The 20,686-nt window shown below is 43.5% G+C and overlaps 1 protein-coding gene across 2 annotated transcripts in view; it reads right to left on the bottom strand.

The window, feature by feature from the left end:
• Positions 1–20,686, bottom strand: part of ZNRF2 (zinc and ring finger 2) — a 71,629-nt gene that overhangs the window by 27,981 nt on the left and 22,962 nt on the right. For both annotated transcript variants that reach the window (XM_056857815.1, XM_056857816.1), the window contains exon 2: positions 5,306–5,401. In XM_056857815.1, the coding sequence (XP_056713793.1) occupies positions 5,306–5,401 (96 nt within the window). The remainder of the gene's footprint in view (positions 1–5,305; positions 5,402–20,686) is intronic.

Here is a 20,686-nt window from a genome sequence, read left to right as displayed (position 1 = left end):
AAGGTATGTCTTTTCACAGTTCTGAAAAGTAATCCCAAATTTCTTCCTATTCACTGATCATCCATCAAATGCTTCAAGAAAGAAAACAACTTGAAAACAGTCCTGGCAGTTGTCAATTTCATATGCTTCAATGGAAAGATTCCTCATCAGTTCAGAAATTTCATTGAAGAGCTACATCTGGAAGACAAACCTACCAATCTCTATTTTACTGTGTTGTGAGATGATTGTCAGCTAGCAATCTAAAACAAGACTGTGGAATTACTAAAGTCCGTCAGTTTCCTTAAAGAAAAAGTAGCACTCCTACATGGAAGATGAAGAATGGATGAGGATTTTGATGTTTTCACAGATATCCTGAAGCACCTACTTTTCCCAAGAATAAAGTAACTGTCTCCTGAAATGAAAGAATACAAAATCTGAAGAAGGCAGATTTAAATTGCTAGGACTGCTTCAGGATTTTCTGGCCAGGTGTGAAGACCAACAAAAGTTGAGATCCTGCTTTGCCTTTCTTGCAAACCCATTTATGATCCATCTAATCGGAGATGGCTGTACAATTCCAAAACTCATGGTTACAGAAACATCTATGATATTAGAACTACAGGATCACACAGCTCTAAAGCTGATGCATAAATCAGTCAACAACTGAGTTCTAGGACAAAGTGTCAGAACAAAGTATCCTGGTGTGTGAGTTACTCCAAATTTTTGGCACAACACCCCGTGAATCACTGCACTCTGAGATTAATTCAAACATCAGGCAGTGCTTACAAAAAAGTCCTGCCTTGACAACATAGCAGCCAAACGTCAGAAGAATTTCAGCCATTGTGGAGACTCACAACGCTTCAACCTCTAGCAGTAATTAGGTGTCTCATTTCTCTTTAGTCAACACCACTTCGTTTGGAGCAATTCCATACAGAATCAATTTGTGTTTGTCTCTGAGCTGCTGGAGGAATGCTTTCTAAACAAAATACACATTACAGAAGATTAAGAAGTTACAGATTGAGCAATTAATCTTTTAGAACTGCACATTTATGAAATACACGCTTGAAAGCACTCTTTGAAAGAAGCCCATCTTACTGGTGTACCACAGAACTAATCTATAAATTACTGTTCTCTTATGAGACACTTATGGACTATTAAAGGTAAACTGCTGCATAAATACAATGACTCAGTGTCTGCCCTAAAGTACAACTCCCAGAAGTGATAAGACTGCAGCAGTTGTGGACACAATTTATGACAACCTCTGAGTGACCTCTCGAGCTAGTGACTGATTAAGTATAGGATGTTTCAGGTAGTTCCTATCACATGATGGAGAAGGTAATCATTGTGCATTTGCTATCAGGAACAGAACATGTGCTATAAGTATCTCAGGACTTGCCTGCCAATATGTATTACGCAGCAAAAGTTTACACAAACAGTCCGCTCTGTAATTGTTGTCTGAATGGTATTTAACCGCTTTTTGTGAACGACTGATCAGTATCTCATTAGCATTTGTAGGGATAGGATTTCTAGTGGTTCAAGTACCTGAGTAACCTGTTCAAATAAAATGTCTGAATAAGTGTACATGTAGGATGCCATGCAGATACAGTAAAATGTTTTACTCAGACCAATCCAAATAGCAAAGTGTGCAAGCTTGTGGCTGGGGACAGTTCTAACAGAAGGTATTGTTTTACTACCCTGCAGGGAATGGACCAGGGAACAAAATGCCTGAGTTACGCTGACACAGGCCAGTAACATAAGGGACTCTCGAACAGCAGTTCCCAAGAGGGCATCTTGGTTATCTTCTGGTCACTAGGGGTGTGGGGGGGAGGTAGTTGTGAATTTCCTGCTTTGTGTAGGGGGTTGGACTTGATGACCCTGTTGGTCCCTTCCAACTCTATGATTCTATGAACTGTTTTGGTATGATGATGCGCAAGTCAAATTTACTTGGTATGGTGATCCACTTTAAAAAACCACGCACAAATCAATAACACCACAAAAGCCTGGGACCCACTTCCACAGGCTTTGCAACCCACAGATTGGGAAATGCTGCTCCTGCAGTTTCCTCTCATGCTGTCTCGCTTCCATGGCAGTATCAGAGCTGTGTTCATGCATAGTCCTTATTAAACTTCTTTTGGGGGTTCCCTCTCATTGTGGAGGTTAAAGGAAGGTAATATTCTTCTGCATGCCTGAGGATTCCCCTGTGTTTTCATTTACCTCTCTTTTCTTTATGCCATGGCCCTGTTGAGCTTATTTCATTATCCGCTCAGTGGCCAGGACGTTACCAAACGTCTAATGTCTAGAGGAAAGGGGATTAAAATTTATGAAAATTTAACAAGGCTTGAATGTCAGTACGTCTGTCTTTTTAAAAACCTTTCACATGAGAAAGTAATTCATTAAACGGGCCAGCCTGTAACTCAGCTTATTCTCTCTGCCACTGTAGTTGAGTGTTATGAGAGCATTGGTTTGAATTTTCTTTACTACTTCTGTTTTCTGTTTTGCAGTATTCTCTAGAATACCACATGTGGCTAGTATTTTTAATGATCATGCATAAAATAGAATAAAGAAACTGAAAAGGGAGCTTGGTAGTCACAAGGACTCATAGAGAGCTATAGAAGGGAAAGAGGAACAGGCTCATGGGTAAACCAAGGTTCTGTTGAGAACTGTTTTAGTCTACAGAGGAACAGGGTTGTTGAGCTAGATTTAATTTTTATTCAGGTTTGTGATTAGACTTTATAAATGGAAAGAGTCTGGAGCGTGAAGCATGCAAAATGGAAGAACAGACGAAACAAAAGCCATAATGAAGAAAATCAGGAAAATTAGTTTTCCTTCTTACTGTAGTAGTTTGATCATGGCAAGTATAGTGCAGCTGCACAGGTGATTTTGAAGAAAAATATGAAGACATCACCTTTAACTGCTATGTCACTGTGTTGCATGAATGTGCACAAATTTGCAATTTTTGTTTTTTTTAAAAGCAACTTTCAGGTGTTAGTTTACTGCTGCTGCCAGTGATTCTCAACTTTATAAAAATTGAAAAGGCATCTGTTGGGGTTTCTCTTTTTTCCCCCCTTGAGATTAGTAAACACCCTGAACTGAAGCCACTTTGGATGCTTGCCAGAATTCCACTCTCAACTGTTCTAAAACAGACTTTAAAAGTATTGGGGTGGGGGGGAATGTGGGTGTGCTCAGAATGAAGCAATAGTCTCATTAAAATAAGTGAACGGACTCAATCTATCATCTTAATTCTGGGATAGTTAATGTGGTTGGGGAACGGGAAGCAACTAAAATACTGAAGCTTCTTCCCTGCAGTTCCTTTTTTAAAATCATGAGAGTAAGAATATGCAAGAGTATGCAGTTTGACTGGCGATCTTGTGAGATGGCCCAATCAAGGTTTATTCTAACTCCTGTAACTGTTTGTGTTGTACACCTGTGTGTTGACCTACAAATCTTAGTACTCTCAATGATATTAACATGCATATTAACTTCAATTGCCTTCATTGTGTAGTGAATACCTTGCTTGCTGACATAGTAGCTTTCTGTAAATAGTAGTTCTGTTCCCTGAATGCAGGAGAAAATAGTAAACAGTAGTTCCTTCCCTGGACTTAAGGTTAGGACTACATTGCCATAAGGGGAATGATGAAGCACAGCCCATCTCTTCCTGCTACAATCAACTGAGGTTGACCTAGTCATGATGCATATCTATTCTCTCCAGGATCAAAGGAGCATGCCCATTATAGTAGGTGCTTTGGAACACAGGCAGGATAATGCTGCTGCAGTTGTCTTGTTTGTGGGCTTCCTAGAGGCACCTGGTTGGCCACTGTGGGAACAGACTGCTGGACTTGAGGGACCTTGGTCTGATCCAGCATGGCCTTTCTTATGTTGATCTGATCTGCCATGACCAGGGCAAGCAACATGTTATTTTGGACAAAAAGGAAGCTGCCGCTGTTCCCTCTCTCTAATCTCCACCATCAACACTTCATGGATAACATAAAGAAGCGCCTGAGCTACTCTCCTTATCCCCCATCTGAGATGAGGAGAGGAGACACTAGGAGACAGCTCTGCCATTTCCCCTCAGACTCACAAGGGATCTTCTTTCTGAGTTTTTCCCCCTCATGCCATCTGGAGGAAGTATTCACTGTAGCAGGACACTGCAACATACCCGACCTCCCTAGCCTCTCCTATCCAAATAAAGAACATATGACACACAGCAATCCCACCCCACTCCCACACACAATGCCTACAAGAACTCAACTTTTACTAGGTAAAAAATGAACCTTGGACTACTCACTGTGAAGGTTCCTTCTGCTCTGAGGTGATGAGAGCCATCTTGAAGATGCCCTCTCCCTCAGAGCGACAACAGCTCATTCCCTCAAGGCTGTGCTTATGCTGTGGTATTTTTTTTTCAGGACTGCAGAACCCAGTGCAACAAAAAAGCCCCTCCCCCCCCAGGACAAATCCACCCTCCATACAGTTCCTTGTGGATCACCCACTTGCCAGGTCCACCATTCCAAATGCAGATTTTAGACCCCTCAAACTCAAGATTATCATCTGGCACAAAGCATCATAATTATCATAGCAGCAACTCTCTCAACTTGGATGTGAAGCAGTGCCCATTCTTCCAGTGTTGCTTCCTTATACTTGCCCTACTATCTGAAGGGAAAATGCAGACATCTAAAGTGATAACTACAGGCCATTTCATTCAAATTGTACACATTCAACAGCATACTGTTCTACTCATGCTATTCCGAATGCTTAGAGACAAACCAGCAGATGTAGCATCAAATACAGTGCTGCAGGAAAAAATCCCTGGTGACCATTTGCCCGGGCTCCTAAAAATTTTATTCCAGTGCCAAGCGTTTGAAATATTTATTCTGGCTTGCAAATAAGCACAATATTGGCTCAAAATTGGATGGTGCTGCCTAACCATTTGAAATATTTCTTCAGCACAGGGGATGGACGGATTACAGTTTACTTAAGGTTTTCCACCCTGTGCCCATCGCAGCTTACAATACTGTACAAAAGATCCACCAAGGTTTTCTGAGGGGGATAAAACAACAACTTTCAGCCCATTCCTGAGGGGGAGGTCTGAGTCGGTGGCTGGAGGCACTTAAAAATGAAATATGGGGGGGAGAAATTTGGCTAGGAAAAGAAAAGAGAATGGGGGGGAAGTCATCAGAAAGGATCAACTGAAAGGTATTTATCAGCACCTGGTAATCATAGGTAGTTACAGATTTGCATTGCCAAGTAAAAAAACATCTGATTTGTAAGGCTTAGCTAACATTGTATTAATCTAATTACCCTAATACATGAAGTAATCAGCTTACTTTCTTACCATTGTAGGTTATCCTCGGTTTTGTCAAGCACATCACAAGATGTAAATCCATTTCATCTGAAGATACAAACTTGGAACAAACAGGACACTTGAATCCTAGAGTGAAAGAAAAAAATATTGTTAAATTCAGAAAAATCATGTCACCTTTCTAGCTCCATATCTGTGCTATATCTAAAGCAACACCGTTACTTAACATTTGAAATTACTGAGCACAAGTGAGGGTGGAACTGTTTCACCTTAGAACAGGTTCTATCTTAGAGAGAATCAAGTCATTGACACAACACAGCAGCCTGGATAGCCATACAGCTATGTCTGTAGATGATGCCCTGTTCAGACTTACATTTGGCCTAATACTGACAAAGTGGATTATAAATTACTGTGCATTAAATGAATAACCAACCATGTGTCAACCCTAGCATTCTCAAACAGAAAGAAGTATCAAGTACAAGAAGACCCATATATAAAAGTAATGACAGAAAGTCAAAATCTGTTTCAATCGCTATCTGTTTCAATGAAACCAATGATGATTCATATCTAAAGTCTCCCTGGATCAGACTGCCGTACACTACCTCTCATATTGGCCAAGCAAAATATAACATTTTTTAAAGTAACAATGGTAGAAGTTGTACTTAAAACTGGAAGTTGTTCAAAAACATTCAAGAACGTATTCCAATTGTCCCAACCACATTCAAATACATGTAAAAAACTCCAAACAATACAAAAAGAACACCCATAATGATTCCAAAGTACCCGTGGGCCAAACCATTTCCAAAACCAAGAAGACAATAACCAAGGTGAAAAACGACAGATCAACCTTGTTTTTTTTCTTTCGGTATTCAAAAAGGAGAAGCTACATTAGCCAGATCCCTCAGTCATAAAATTATAGAACCAAAAAGTTGGAAGAGGCCAAAAGACCACCCAGTCAAACCCCCTGCACTATGCAGGATTACCTAAAGCATCCAATCTCTGTTTAAACACTGCAACTGATTCCACCACTGAACTGCCCTTACTGGGTTTTTCCTAATATCCCGCCGCCTGTAAATTGAACCCATTATTAAGAGTCCTACCCTCCGCTACCAACTGAAATAATGCCCTATCCTCCTCTAAATGACAGCCCTTCAAATACTTTAAAAGAGTAATCCTAGCCCCTCAACCTTCCTCTTCTCCAGGCGGAACATTCCCAATTCCTGCAGCCTGTCTTTGTAAGGCTTAGTCTCCAAACCCCTAATCATCGTCATCACTCTTCTCTGTACCTGCTGTAAAGTTTCTATGACCTTCTTATAAAAAGCCTTCCAGAACTGCAAGATCCATTAAAAAAAGAACCCCAACAGCAGCAGCAGAGCTCCAGAATTGAGCACGCTCTTTAACAGCTCACAGTATGCACATATTCAATGTTAGAGAACAGAAAAGTAAAATAATCATAGCATGACAGATGAGTCTCCTTGAATGGATGGGGATAAACCTAACCAGTTATTTAACCCTTTAGGACATAATGTACCCAAAAGCAGGAATCTCCTGCAGAGACAATTTATTGATATCAAAATAAGGGCATGCATATTTGGCAATATGAAAAAAGAAAAATCAGTCGCTGTCCTTTTTAGGGTGCTCATCTAAAAAAATCTATATGTCAGTTAGTCAGATTCAGACTGATGTTCTCAAAGAAGAATTGCACTTTATGTGTAAGGGTTGACTGATTATTGCCTAGATGAGGAGGAAGAAAGGTGTAAAAATGAGTTGTTGTCTGTGGATTTAATAAGCAATTTTACTTCAATTTGCAATTTAAAATACATACTTCTGTGTTACGAAACACTATCCTTCAATGAGAATAAGAACGTTAAATAGTTGGCTGGAGACTGCTGATCCAATTGAAGTAAAAAACAGTGAATGGCTCTGAAAAATGTCATTAATATAAACAAACATACAGCCTAAAATGTGTCAAAATACCCAGCTGGAAGACTGAAAAGCAGATCTCTTCAAAAGTTCACATGAATAAATTGGTGATATTAAGTGCTATAGTACTACCCATAAACATACTAGGAATCTGGTAAAAAAAAAAAAATCTCACTACTAATTGAAGTTCCTTTCACTTTCAAAACAAAGTAGTGTCTTTGACAAGAGACTTCATAGCTGAGAGAAAGAGAATTATCTGATGGTTAACAAATAAAGCTAATGGCACAAATATGGAATTGGATCTGAACACAACTGGCCTTCCTAGAAGAGGATCTTTCATCATTTTGAATTTTGGCCATTTTAAATAACAGGTACCAGAGAAACATAACTAAAAATGAGGACACCAATTCACTATCTATCCCAAAAACAGACTATCACATGTGTGTGTGTGTGTGTGTGTGTGTGTGTGCCCTCAAGGCACTGATGACTTATGGCAACCCTGTAGGGTTTTCAAGGCAAGAGACGTTCAGAGGTGGTTTGCCATTCCCTGCCTCTATATGGGCTGAGTTTTGAGAGAACTGTGACTGGCCCAAGGTCACCCAGCAGACTTCGTGTGGCAGAGTGGGGAATCGAACCCAGTTCTCCAGATTAGAGTCTGCCGCTCTTAACCACCACCACCACCCTCCTAATAACTAAAAGTATATGTTCACTAGAGACATTGCCAATTAAGCTATTAGAAGATGCATTCCTCAACAGTTTCTCAGCCTCATATATGAGTCCAATGTGTCCTGAATAACCACTGGCCTCACCCCATCAGATGACTTTTACTGCAAGTGACCAATGCTTACTGAAATCCTCCAAGGCAATATGTGACCTGCTGCTCTATGTCCCAGTTTCATTTGCACGACAGTAGCCCCTGAAATATTCAGGATGTACCAGGAAGATCGGGAGCCAGCGTCTGCAGGCTCCCGAGCCCTTTTTTTATTTTTTTATCCTTAGTTTTTGCGTAGGGGGTGGTGGTGGTTCTCTATTGGCTTGCCCCGCTGCTTCTGTCAGTTTCAAGTGTCTTTGTCAGTTTCAAAAGGTTTTTTTTTTTTTTTGCCAGAGTTGCTTTGGGGCTTCCTTTCCATGGGCTTCCAACCCCCAACCCCCCGGTTCCTGGATTTGTTCTGCTGTCTGCGATTTTCTGAATTCACATTAGCCCTGTTGATTTTGCACTACCACAGTGGCACTGGGTTCTGTTGGGCATTCTGTACATTGCAGTTGGTTCTGTTGGGCTTGCAAAAGTGCCCCCTCCACCTTCAGGTGTGGGTGCACTCTTGCAAGCCCAGCAGAACCAATTGCAACCTGCACAAGCCGAGCAGAACCCGGTGCCACTCTGGCAGTGCAAACCCTACCAAAGTAATGTCAAACCAGAGAATCTCTTTAAACAGCTCACAATATGCACATATTTAATGTTAGGGAACAGAAATGTTGGTGCCTGCACCTTTAAAACAATGCCCCAGTCACCCAGAAATAGACCCCAAAATTTGGATTCCTGAAAAACAAAAACAAATCTGAATACCATATAAGTATTGGAATTCGGGCATGCCAATTTTTTTGGGTCCAACAAACCCAATCTGGAAAATACTATTATTATTTTTTTGCACACCCCTACTCAGGAGTCTGATGTACAGAAAATATGTTATTTATGTTTTATTTAAAAATCAAGACAAGCCCTGGCAGTAGAAGTAGTAACAAAACATTAGGTAGTATTGTATGGGTTTGTGACAATAAATGTAAAAAGCATGTCATATGCCCAGTAGGCTCTTAGCTATTTTATAAATTGTTTCATAACTTGCAGACACATCAATCTTTATACCTACCACAGAGCACTTCAAAACCAACCCTGCACAGGACTTTAAAAAAGTGAAACTATGACAACCTTGAACTGTGGAAGACCTAAGAAAACAAAAAAGCTAATCAGAAAGAAACAATATAATATTTATATTAGCCATAGCAGTATACACAAGTAAACCTGTCTACAACACTGGCTTTCTGGCAGGGTCAACGTACACACATCTAAGCCATTATTATAGAAAATCAAGTATAATTACTTATTACAGAGTTCACATTTGCATTGTTAGCACTGACACCCAGCATCCTAATTAAACTTTTACAGCAAAGAAAGACAAGCAGTGTCATTCCATTTTTTACCATATGCAAAAAGAATCTGTATTTCAGCAGGTCAGTGTACCTATTACAGTTTAGGAGTATAAAAGTTATATTTTTAAATCTCAGAGCAATCGCCACTGGGATTAATACTAGCTCCCCTTACCATATTTGGGATTATTACTATTAAAAGGCACAATGTAACACCAGATTGTCAGTGGTCAAGAATATGAATGTAATTAGACTCTGCGTGATTTTTCACCACTGAATTAACAGAACTTGACCTGTCACAGGACAGCTCACAGTCCAAGTTAATACCAGGCAAGCAGTGAACAGCCTGGATCAATTGCATGATGTGCATGTGACACTTTGCCCAATACTATGCATCACATTAGGATATGAGCATTTTGTTAATAAACATGATTTGATGTGGTAAACAGAATGTGCCAGGCAAGCTGCAGAAGGCACATCCGCCTGAAAGAAAATAGTCTCTCCCAACCGTTTCAAGAGGAACAGAAACCTACAGGCGGCTCTGGCATCAAGGGTCCACTAATACAATCACCAAAAATGTGACCAAAAACTTAATTACGGTGACCAGCAAGGAATACCGCAAGTACATTCTCTCATCAAAGAACAAAGTTTTACAAGCTGCCAGCAAAACAAGAGGCAGTGAGCTAGCTACTCTTTAAATGGTACCATACTGGAATGCAACATGGATGCCATTGTATGTAGTGGAGCAAAGGGGTTGCTACAGATATAGCCATGCTGTGTCTGCTGCCTCCTGTAAGGATTTCCCTTTACGCTCGCTGCAAAATCTCCTCAGTGGGCAGCTGGAAAAAAGGGAGCAGAGAAGGCCAAGCCACTGAGGTTACTAGAAATGATGCCTGGCCAGCCAAAATTTGCGGAACCCTAGCTAAGAGAAGTCCTTTCACTAGATAAAGCAATCCCATAAACATCTCTGGTCAGGCCAAATCCCAGTCCCATGCTAAGCATTTTGTGTGCATTAAGATATGTAAATTCCTGCTTCAGTGTTCTTTAAATGACTTAGGACAAATAAACCTTTTATCCTGTCATTCTACTAATATGGAACCAAGCTGATTTACTAGCAGGCCACTAAAATCACATCATAATACACAGAACAGCAAAATAAAACGTCAATAAGCCATTCTCAAGCAGAACAAAATACTGCACACAACACAGATCACCCATTTGACTAGCCAGCTAAATGAGCTGATAAACATTAACCCTTCAGTATCTTCAAAAGCTTTCTTGAAAAATTCTGGCATGAGTAAGGAGCTTGTAAGAAATTACTTTCCCCCTGCAAAATTGAACTCCAATTCCCAAGTTCCTTCCCAGTTCTTCTATATGGAGCATCTCCTCAGTTTCTGATTTCTACTGCATTTCCTGGCCTCAGCAGCTAGAACTGACTAGTCGAATGGAACAGCAAAACCAACTCAGATACAAGCCATTAATCAATACTGGGAGCATACATTCCACCACCAACTAGGCCAGGGGTGGGGAACCTTTTTTCAACCAAGGGCCATTTGGATATTTATAACATCATTCACGGGCCATACAAAGTTATCAACTTAAAAATTAGCCGACCAAGCCCCAAGCAGGCAGCTGCTCCAATGACACTCCCCCTGCGCAGGCAAGCAGGCAGACATCCAACTGGTGGCACAGGATGGTCTGTTGCACCAGCCGGGTGTAGCTGTCCAGCCACATGCCGGAGTTGCTCCTGTTCTGCCTGGTTGAGGCAGAATTCTACAGCTGGCTCCTGCTACCTCCGCCTACAGGGATGAAATGAGGACACACTGGCTAAGAACTCGCCCCCCCCCATGCATTCTGGCCCTGCCCCTCTTAACCCCTCCGTTGTTGCCACTTCTGCCCCCAGCCCTCTTGTAGTACAGAGGGAATACGTTTCTCCATGGTCCGGGTGGGAAAGGGTTAACACAGTTTCTCGGGGGGTCCTAGCAGCTCCATAGCTAATGACTTTTCTTGGCAAAACATCCTCACATCTGCCTTGAATAGAGGCTATTCCTGTCTGCGGGAGGGGGCGGATCACCAGTCTTACATCCTTCTGAGCTAGAGATGTGCCAGGACCCATGAAGGGCCAGCCCAAATGATTCCGCGAGCCTTATACGGCCCCCAGGCCTGACATTCCCCACCCCTGAACTAGGCGCATAACAACTACCCAAACTCCTGCAAATGTGATTCTATGAAACCTTTCAGATAAAAGGTAATAAACATTAATAAAATAATAAAAGCCTCCAGAGAGAACTCTTCACTCCAAAACAGATATGGAAAAGCACGTCTACTGGTATTCCCTTGACAGGAAAAAAAATTGGAGCCAATCTAGCCTACCTAGTAAAGGCAATAGAGGCTAATCCCATTTGTGCCACTTCTGAAGAGACAACTGTCTCAGTACTATGACCTGAATACAGTGGCTCCCTAAGCTACCTGTGCTGTAGAAATGATAGTACAAAACATAGCCCTTGTCCCTGCATAATGAGAAAAGTGATCCAGGATACAAACATCCAGTGGTCTACTATGATATCTATTCAATTACATGTCCAAAGAGATTCATTGTGATTTTCTCCCCAGGTTGTCCTAAGCAAGTAATTGGACGTTTTGGATATCAGCAATCTCCCCCACACTACTGTCCAATAATGAACGGGAGGTATCCTTTGTACTTAAGAAACAGATAGGCGAGACACATATGGCATAGAGAGGTACTTCTAGATCCTTGAGGACTGAGAGACTACAAGTTAGGATTCCTTCCAACAAAGAGAATCCTTTTCCAAGGCACAAAACTCAATCCAGGAAGTCATTCCTCCACTTTAATTTCCTGTTTTACACACCAATTGATTAGTATATGCATTCCTCTATAGGTAACAAGAAGGAAACCAAAAGCCAGACACCTGTGGAGGGGAAGTATTAAAAAGTGATATATCTTATTTTTATTTATTACCATTTAAAATTCAATTAGTCAAGCCATATGCTGAAATCCTGAACCTATAATGACAAAAAAGCATTGGTATCTGAAGAAGTGAGCTGGGGCTCACAAAAACTCATACCCTGCCAGAAATTTTGTTAGTCTTTAAGGTGCTTCTGGACTCTTGCTTTTTTCTACTGCTAGTGACAGATTAACACGGCTACCCATTTGGGGGGGGGGGAATCATCCAACAGACTAAAAAAACATAGTGAACAGCACAAAAACTCAGTTTCAAAGGTCACTTTATAATTTTCAGCAATTCACTTGATTTAGGACCAACCAGATCAGACAGAATATAGATCTATACTCATTAACTCCCATTTGTAAGCTTTTTGTACTAGTATAAAATCAGAACATATGCAGACTTAAAACTTCTCTACACAATTAACTGCATAAAATCAAGTGTTCTTAAATAGAACGACCTGTAAACTGATGGTTAAATTCACTGATAGTTGCCATTTTCCAAACCATCCCACTAAGTTCTACTTGCAGTCTTCTCTCAGAACTTGGAAAGTGGCATCAGAGTAATTCAGAATTTTCATGCCAATGTTCGTGGGGGAAAAATGTATCCATGTGTACATTTAAAATATATCCCCTTAGAGCCTTGTTCACCGTAGCATGTCTCGAGAATTCAACCTGAATGCCTCATAGGTTAAAATATATCAGAAATAATTTCATTCAGTCAAATACTGCACATACACCTTTCACAAGTGTAGATGCTAGAGATGCCAGAAATTATTTTTATGTCTTTGCTTGCCAAGAATTCTCTAGATCAGCATTCACTGCTCTTTGGAAGTAGGGGAAGATTGTTTAGGATGAAGTACTACTGGCTTGTTGCTCCACTTTGACATCACACGGTTAAGGAACTCTTAAGTAGCATACAAGCTATTTAAACAGCATTTTAAGAACTACTATTAAATGGCAAAATGAATACCCCCCTCTTTTAACAATGATCACACTGCATCCTTAACATGGCTTAAAATTTCACAGAACAACTGACATCTTACTCTTGTTGTAAAAGAATTCAAGAGCATAAATATGTTCAAAATAGAATCCTCCTTAGGTGCTGAATGGGATGAGGATGCGACCTGTTCTGTTACTGGTCACGTTGATGAGAAGGAAGCTAACATTTAAGACGGGGAACTCTCATAGAAATTACTCTGCAGTCCCTACGAAGAAACAGTGAATGATGGCGGGAGAAGCATGCATGTATGTACAAGTTTATTAGTATTTTGCTGCAAATAAACACTTTGTTCAACACAAAATGTTCCTGCCTGAAAGATCACGACTGAGAGATAAACATGCAAATGAAAAGTCAACCATTATGTTTAAATCCTACAACAGCATGCCAAAATCTGTAAAAAGCCCATAGAACTATTTAGCCACTCAACGCAAGTGACACTTCTTTAACAGTGGTTCATAAGTAGTTTTTATTCAGTTATTTAAACTGCCTAACAGAGGGTTTAAAATAGATTCTCTCAATGAAAAAAATATGCTTGTGAATAGTTCTACATTTCTAGAACAAAATGTTAAAAAGTGAAGAACATCTGAAACCTTAGTTACTACCAGGCCCTTGCTAGCTATTCAAACAGTATTACTGTACAAGCATGGTGTAGTGGTTAAGAGCAGTAGTTTGGAGTGGTGGACTCTTATCTGGAGAACCAGGTTTGATTCCCCACTTCTCCACATGAGCGGCGGAGGCTAATCTGGTGAACCGGGTAGGTTTCCCCACTCCTGCACATGAAGCCAGCTGGGTGACCTTGGGCTAGTCACAGTTCTATTAAGAGCTCTCTCAGCCCCACCTACCTCACAGGGTGTCTGTTGTGGGGAAGGGAAGGTGATTGTGAGCTGGTTTGAGTCTCCCTTAAGTGGTAGAGGTCGGCATATAAAAACCAACTCTTCTTCTAACAAATCCATGACTGTGAAGCACAAGACAAGACTATGGTAACAAGTGGGACCAACATACCATATGACAACAAGTAGTAGGATAAAGGTTGTGAAACTTCAATAACTGGATGATGGTTAAGAACAATAACACTGACAACAAGTTTCACTAACAGCAGAAAAGGCTGCCTTAAATACATTTTATCAAATAAAAAGACTCAGAAGACTCAGCAATAAAAAAACTGAGCAGACGGGGACAAGAGAGTAAACTGCAGATACCAGGGTACTGCAGTCACCAAATGAACGGATGCCCTTGAAAAGCACGCAAAGACAAAGTGTCTTGGAGAGTCTCAATTCTATCACTACACAAACAAAGGCAGTAATGGAGATCTGAGAAAGAATTGAAGTAACAAGCTGTGTCTGCAGTTGACAAAGTTTTCACCAAAGCAAGTAGGAGTACCGTGTCCTCACTAGGGCAAAAACTTTGTAAAATCTGCTTGAAGTGATACTTACCAGTACCTATCGGTTCCTGGGGGGAACTCAGCAGCAATAAAGAAAGAGAGGAAAAACCTTATCAATGACAAGAGTCAGAATTCAGTGTTAATACATGCACACATCAGTGATAGAAACTTCCATTAGATGAACACTAAGATTTCAGTGCAATTCTTCCTTCACAAGGGCCTGGTACTGATGTAGAGCTGGCTCCTGCAAAACTACAGTTTGCAAATCAGAAGCCAACACATTTCTTCCTATCCCCTGACCTTCTCCCTACTGCCAGTTCCCTACTCCCTTCCTTTGTCTTTTCTACCATAGTTTAGTATTAAATATACATCAACTATGGTTAATACCAATAAGGTTTGTAAACTCACTTCAACCCAATTACAAATACTAGTTCAGGCTGCAACCCTGTTTAGCACTAACCACGGTTAAAGGCCAGTGAGGGAAGAGTGAGAATTGTTGCCAGAGAAAATACATTTCCTGAGTGGCAAGCCATGGTTTTCAGAGAAGGAAGTACTAAATCTGAATTCTTTTGTCGTCAAGTCACAGCTGACAGCAACCCAGTGGGGTTTTCAAGGCAATCGACTTTCAGAGCTGGTTTGCCACTGCCTGCCTCCACGTCATAAGCCTGATATTCCTTGGTAGTCTCCCTTCTAAATATTGACCAGGGCTGACCCTACTTAGCTTCTGAGATCTTACAGAGATCAGGCTAGCCTGGGCTATCTACATCGGAGGAAAACAAGTTAAAGTGCTGTGAGAGTGTAAAGTTCATATTCATGTTATGATCTGCCAATTGAGATTCCATCTACTTGTGTGTCTGTGTGTTAAGTGCCGTCAAGTCGCTTCTGACTCATGGCGATCCTATCAATAAAAGTCCTCCAAAATGTCCTATCTTTGACAGCCTTGCTCCATCTACTTAGGTTCTCTGAATTCCCAGCTTCCACTAAAAACTCTCTTTTTTGTTGCAGATATGAATTTCCTCTTATATCTCTGCAAAACAGCTTTGCCTGTATGCAACTATACAATACCCCATTAATTCTAAATCAATGCAGCGTTGTTCACGAAACCCTGCAAAAGGCAGAACTAATAGGCTCAGATGGGGACCTGAGGCCAAGACGTACACTTTTTTCCAGATGTACTGGCAAGCCACAATTTGGCTCTATATGAACAACAAAAGGGGTCTTCCTCATTTTCCTCTACCAGCCCCACCTTCTCCTCTCATGAACACACCTAGTTAATTAGGTGTTTAACTTTTGCAGGCACCTATGATTTGCCGTTATATCAGAGCCAGAGAACTATGGTTGTGCTTTAAACCTTGCTTTCAAGGCAGACACACACCCAGTTTAAAATGTACAAAGAAATTAATGCGAGGTACTAGAGATACTAACTTTATAGACAACACATACAAAGCCAATTAATGATATTATTTTTTTAACTTAAAATACAAACATACTTAAAACAATAACAGTAAGACTGTTAAATAAAAGAAAACACTGTAAGTATTTTATTTTTGTAAACTTGTTTGTGTTTTAAGTAAAAACAAAAATCATTAATTGACTTTGCCTGTGTCTTCTATAAAGTTCTTATCTCCAGTACCTGGCATTACATTGCATGGTATTTATTTATTTGATACACATAGACCAAGTGACATTTATGTTATATTTGGCCCTCCTAACAAATGAGTTTGACATCCCTGGCCTACACATTTCATAAAATAAATAAACATTTTCATGTTGAACAACAGGACGGAACAAAGAGAATCCCGAAGCAAAAACAGAAGGATGGGGACAGACAGGCACAAGCTCAGCATAAGCGGTTAACACAAGGAGACATGTAGATTTAATCTTCTGAATTCACTGACAAGAACTGGCAGCCCACTTATGATCACACCATTTCCAGTATAACAGCTTAAAGTTCCATTAAGAAGGGGGTTGTGGAGACAGAGCATGTCCCATTAAAGGGTGCACAGGGAAAATGTCTCTGCACTCCTGTGATACTGACGACCTAACTAACACCAGCCCTATACAGTATTAGCTTCCACTGCCCCACAGTAGCTGCATTATGTTGATCCCACAGCTACCGTGGCATAACAACATCTCGGTAATTTTTCCCCATGACGCTTTTAACGCAAAAAGTTACACGGGATTGCTGTTCCCCTAGAATCGACACAGAAAACATTTGTTATAAAACTCCTACTGTGCTGTACAATGATTGTCAAACCATGGACCAGGATTTCCGAGTGGGCCCCACTTGATGAATTGCAATACTTTATACAACTACCCCTCCTGAGAGAACTCAGAAGTGAACAGGATTCCTTTTAAACAAAAGTAAGCTGAGAAACTCTGGGTCCACCTCCACTGATGTCTTACGACAGGCTTCCCCGACCTTTTTGAGCCCATGGGCACCATTGGAATTCTGACGCAGAGTAGTGGGCGCCACCACAAAATGGCTACCACAGGAGGTGGAGCCAACCACAAAACAGCTGCCACAGGAGGCAGAGTCACACACACAGAAGGAGCCCAAGTGTAGGGGAGAAGGGATAATTTGAAGAGCGGTGAGACACCATAAAAGCAACACTGTGGTGGCAGCTGCCACTGAAGCAAGGTTATTTTAATCTGTCCAGTCAATCAGATCTCCAGTGGCCTATCAGAAGCCCCGCTGGGCAAGTGTCACACCTGGCTCCACCCACTTTCTAAAAACGCTTGGTGGGTGCCAGGAAGTATGTCAGCAGGCACCATGGCACCCATGTTGGGGACCCCTGTCTTCTAACTTCCTGCCATGCACTTGCAGGTCAGTGGGTTCCATGCTACTGTCAGAGGGTAAAGATTTGCCCCTGGGCTGCCCTGCAAAGTTAAAGAGCACTGGTGTGAGGGTCTCTGTCTATGTGTCTCTGCTTCCCATCACCTGCTTTGTTATCAGTGAACTCGTAAAAGCAGTTCACACCTTCTGGTCTCAGGCGCCAGGCCTGATTGCCCCTAGTATCTTCCCCCCCCCCCCGCTGTTCTTCCTGTCAGTACTCCCTCAGGCCGATGCGGCCTTGGAAGTGTGATAGCTTCACCAGACTTCCTGGGACTCGTCTGATGTTTTGTATTATGCCAAGCCTGTAACTTCCCATAACAATAAGTGTGAACCCCAGTGCCCCAGTGCCCTGGAGTCAATATATTCTGTAAACCCGAATAGCCCCTCACTTGCAACTTTCTACCTGTGCCTGTCTCATCTCCTGATGTCTTCAATAAATCCTTTGTTTCTTTACCATCGTCTGAACATTTGATTTGGAGAAGCAAACTCAGAGAGAGGGGATCTCTCACATTAAGTTGCAAGTCTTTGCCTCTCGGACTGCTGCTGTACCTTTTGGGACAGAATGCAAGGCGACGAGGAAAACACCCCTACTACCCCTGTGGCACCGAAGGAACCGGTGGTGCCGGAGAAACCGGACCCCAAGGAGGAGGGTGCCAAGCCAAAGAAACCTAGGGATCCCATCCCCGACCAAGGCCGGGATGGACGTCCCCGAGGACTTTTCAACAATTGGCTGGACTCCCCCAAGGGTTGGTCTCTCTCCCGAACCGCGGCGAAGGATCGCCGTTTAGCCTTCCCCAGCACGGGACTCGAAGGGGACCCGGCACGCAAGGAGGCCCTGATGGAGGAGGAACGCAAGCAGTGGCAGGAGGATCGCCAAGCTATGCAGGAGCAGATGGAGACCATGCAGCGTGTGATGGGTGAGATGGCAGCGGCCCTTGACGCACTGAAAGTGCAACCGCCCGCCGGCAATCTCCCGGACGGGGCACCGGCAGCCCCTCCCGTGCCTCCTAGCCTCCCGTCCCGTCGGGACCTGAAAGTCACGTATGACGGTTCAGGGGACCAGTTGACCTTTTTCATGGTCCAAGTGGACATTTTTATGCGAGAACAAGGCCGAACCTTCACTTCCGAGGAGTCCCGGGTGCAGTACGTGGCTTCCTTACTGCAAGGGGAGGCGGCCGCCTGGATGGTGTTGCAGTATGAACTCCGCTCGCCGGTGCTGCGATCCCTGGACGAGTTTATGGTGGCACTCCGAAACCGCTTTGAGGACCCGACTCTGGGTGAGCGGGCTAAAGCCTCCCTGATGCAACTGCGCCAAGGGACCAAGTCGGTGGCGCAGTATGCAAGTGAGTTCCAGTCACTGGCCAGCCGAATCCTGGACTGGAGTGAGGCCACTTTGGTACAGTGTTTCAGGGAGGGCCTCAACCCGGACCTCCAGCATTGGGCCTTTATGCAAGGGAACCCCCCGGATGTGGAAGGTTGGGTTCGCCACGCGGCCGACATCGAGAATCGCAAACAACTTCTGACCCTGTCCAAACAACGCATTGGACGAGACCCGAGACCCCGGAGCGACCGGGGCCGAGACTTCCGACTGGGGGGCAGCGGGGGTCCCTCGGCCGCTGAACGCCGCAAGCGTTTTGAGACCGGTGTCTGCCTGACCTGCGGAGGTAAGGGACACTTTGCGTCGCAATGCCCCTCTCGTTCGGGCCGTCCCAACCCCCCGCGCCAAGCCCCGACCGAACCACAGAAGGCGGCTGCCGAGGACCAGCTCCGCCGCAGGAGCGGACCACCGGGCCGACGTTCCGGCGCACCCTCCGCTCTCCATGCGCGCCCCCAGGACGGGGTCTCCACTTCTACTGGCCCAACGGGGTCCCGGATTACAAGTACTACTTTTGATTCGGACGGGTCCCCGACCGCCACCACTCCTTCCCCCTCTTCCAGCGAGGAGGAGGAGTGGGAACAGCCGGCAAAAAACGCCGTCGGTCTGCTGTAGAGGGGGCTCCGCAGCAGACCGCCCCTGTTGTTGTGCAAGGAGCTCCACCGATGGTAAGCGCCCAAGAGGACAATGTATATGTGCGTGTTCACCTTTCCCTACCTAAAGGGGGGCCCAGTTTAGAATTCCCCGCTTTGGTTGACTCGGGGTGTGCCCGCACCATGATTAGTGAGGACACTGCCAAGAAACTGGGAGTCCGGCGCAAGCGGCTTCCGGGACCCCTCCGCTTTTCCCAAATGGACGGGAGTGATTTTAAACGGGGCCCGGTGACCCACAGAACTGCAGCCGTGATTATGTCCGTGGGGGAACATTGGGAACGCTTGTATTTTACCATAGCCCCTATAGTAACCCCGGTGGTGTTAGGGATGAACTGGCTACGGGGACACAACCCATCCATCGACTGGGTTCAACGGGTGCTCTCGTTTCCCGAAAACCCCTGTAGGTTACATGACAAGGAACGGGTTGTCCGGTCTCCGGCCGCCGCTGTGGTAGGGTCCCCCCCCTCAGCCACCGTTCCTCCTCAACTGCCCATTGAATACTCGCAGTTTGCGGACGTCTTTGATGTTAGGGAATGCGACGAACTACCCCCCCACAGGGAGACGGACTGCGCCATCGAAATTGTGGGGGAAGGCAAACTGTCTAAAGGGAAGGTCTACCCCATGAGCCCTAGTGAAAAGGCGGTGTTACGGGACTATCTGGATGCCAACTTGGCGAGGGGTTTCATACGCCCTTCCAAGGCTCCTTATTCGGCCCCAGCCTTCTTTGTGAAGAAAAAGACGGGAGATTTAAGACTGTGCATTGACTTTCGTAGGCTGAACGCCGTCACCCAGTCTAACGCTTACCCTCTCCCTCTTATTCCCGACCTTCTAGCACAATTAAAGGAGGGCCGAATCTTCACCAAACTGGACTTAGTGGAAGCATACCACCGCATTCGCATTAAAGAAGGAGACGAACCCAAAACAGCCTTTTCCAGCTGTTTTGGAATGTTTGAGTACCTAGTCATGCCTTTCGGACTTTCGGGGGCTCCCAGTGTGTTTATGCAATTAATTAATGAGGTTTTACATGATTTGCTGTTTCGGGGGGTGGTGGTATTTCTCGATGACATCCTTATTTACTCTGAAACCATGGAAGAACATGTGCGCCTAGTGCGAGAAGTGCTCCAGCGGCTGCGGGA

The sequence above is a fragment of the Euleptes europaea genome, chromosome 11 (genome assembly GCF_029931775.1).
Source record: "Euleptes europaea isolate rEulEur1 chromosome 11, rEulEur1.hap1, whole genome shotgun sequence".
NCBI classification, from domain to species: domain Eukaryota; kingdom Metazoa; phylum Chordata; class Lepidosauria; order Squamata; family Sphaerodactylidae; genus Euleptes; species Euleptes europaea.
Note: the sequence above shows the minus strand (reverse complement) of the source record. Positions and strands in the feature narration are given on the sequence as shown.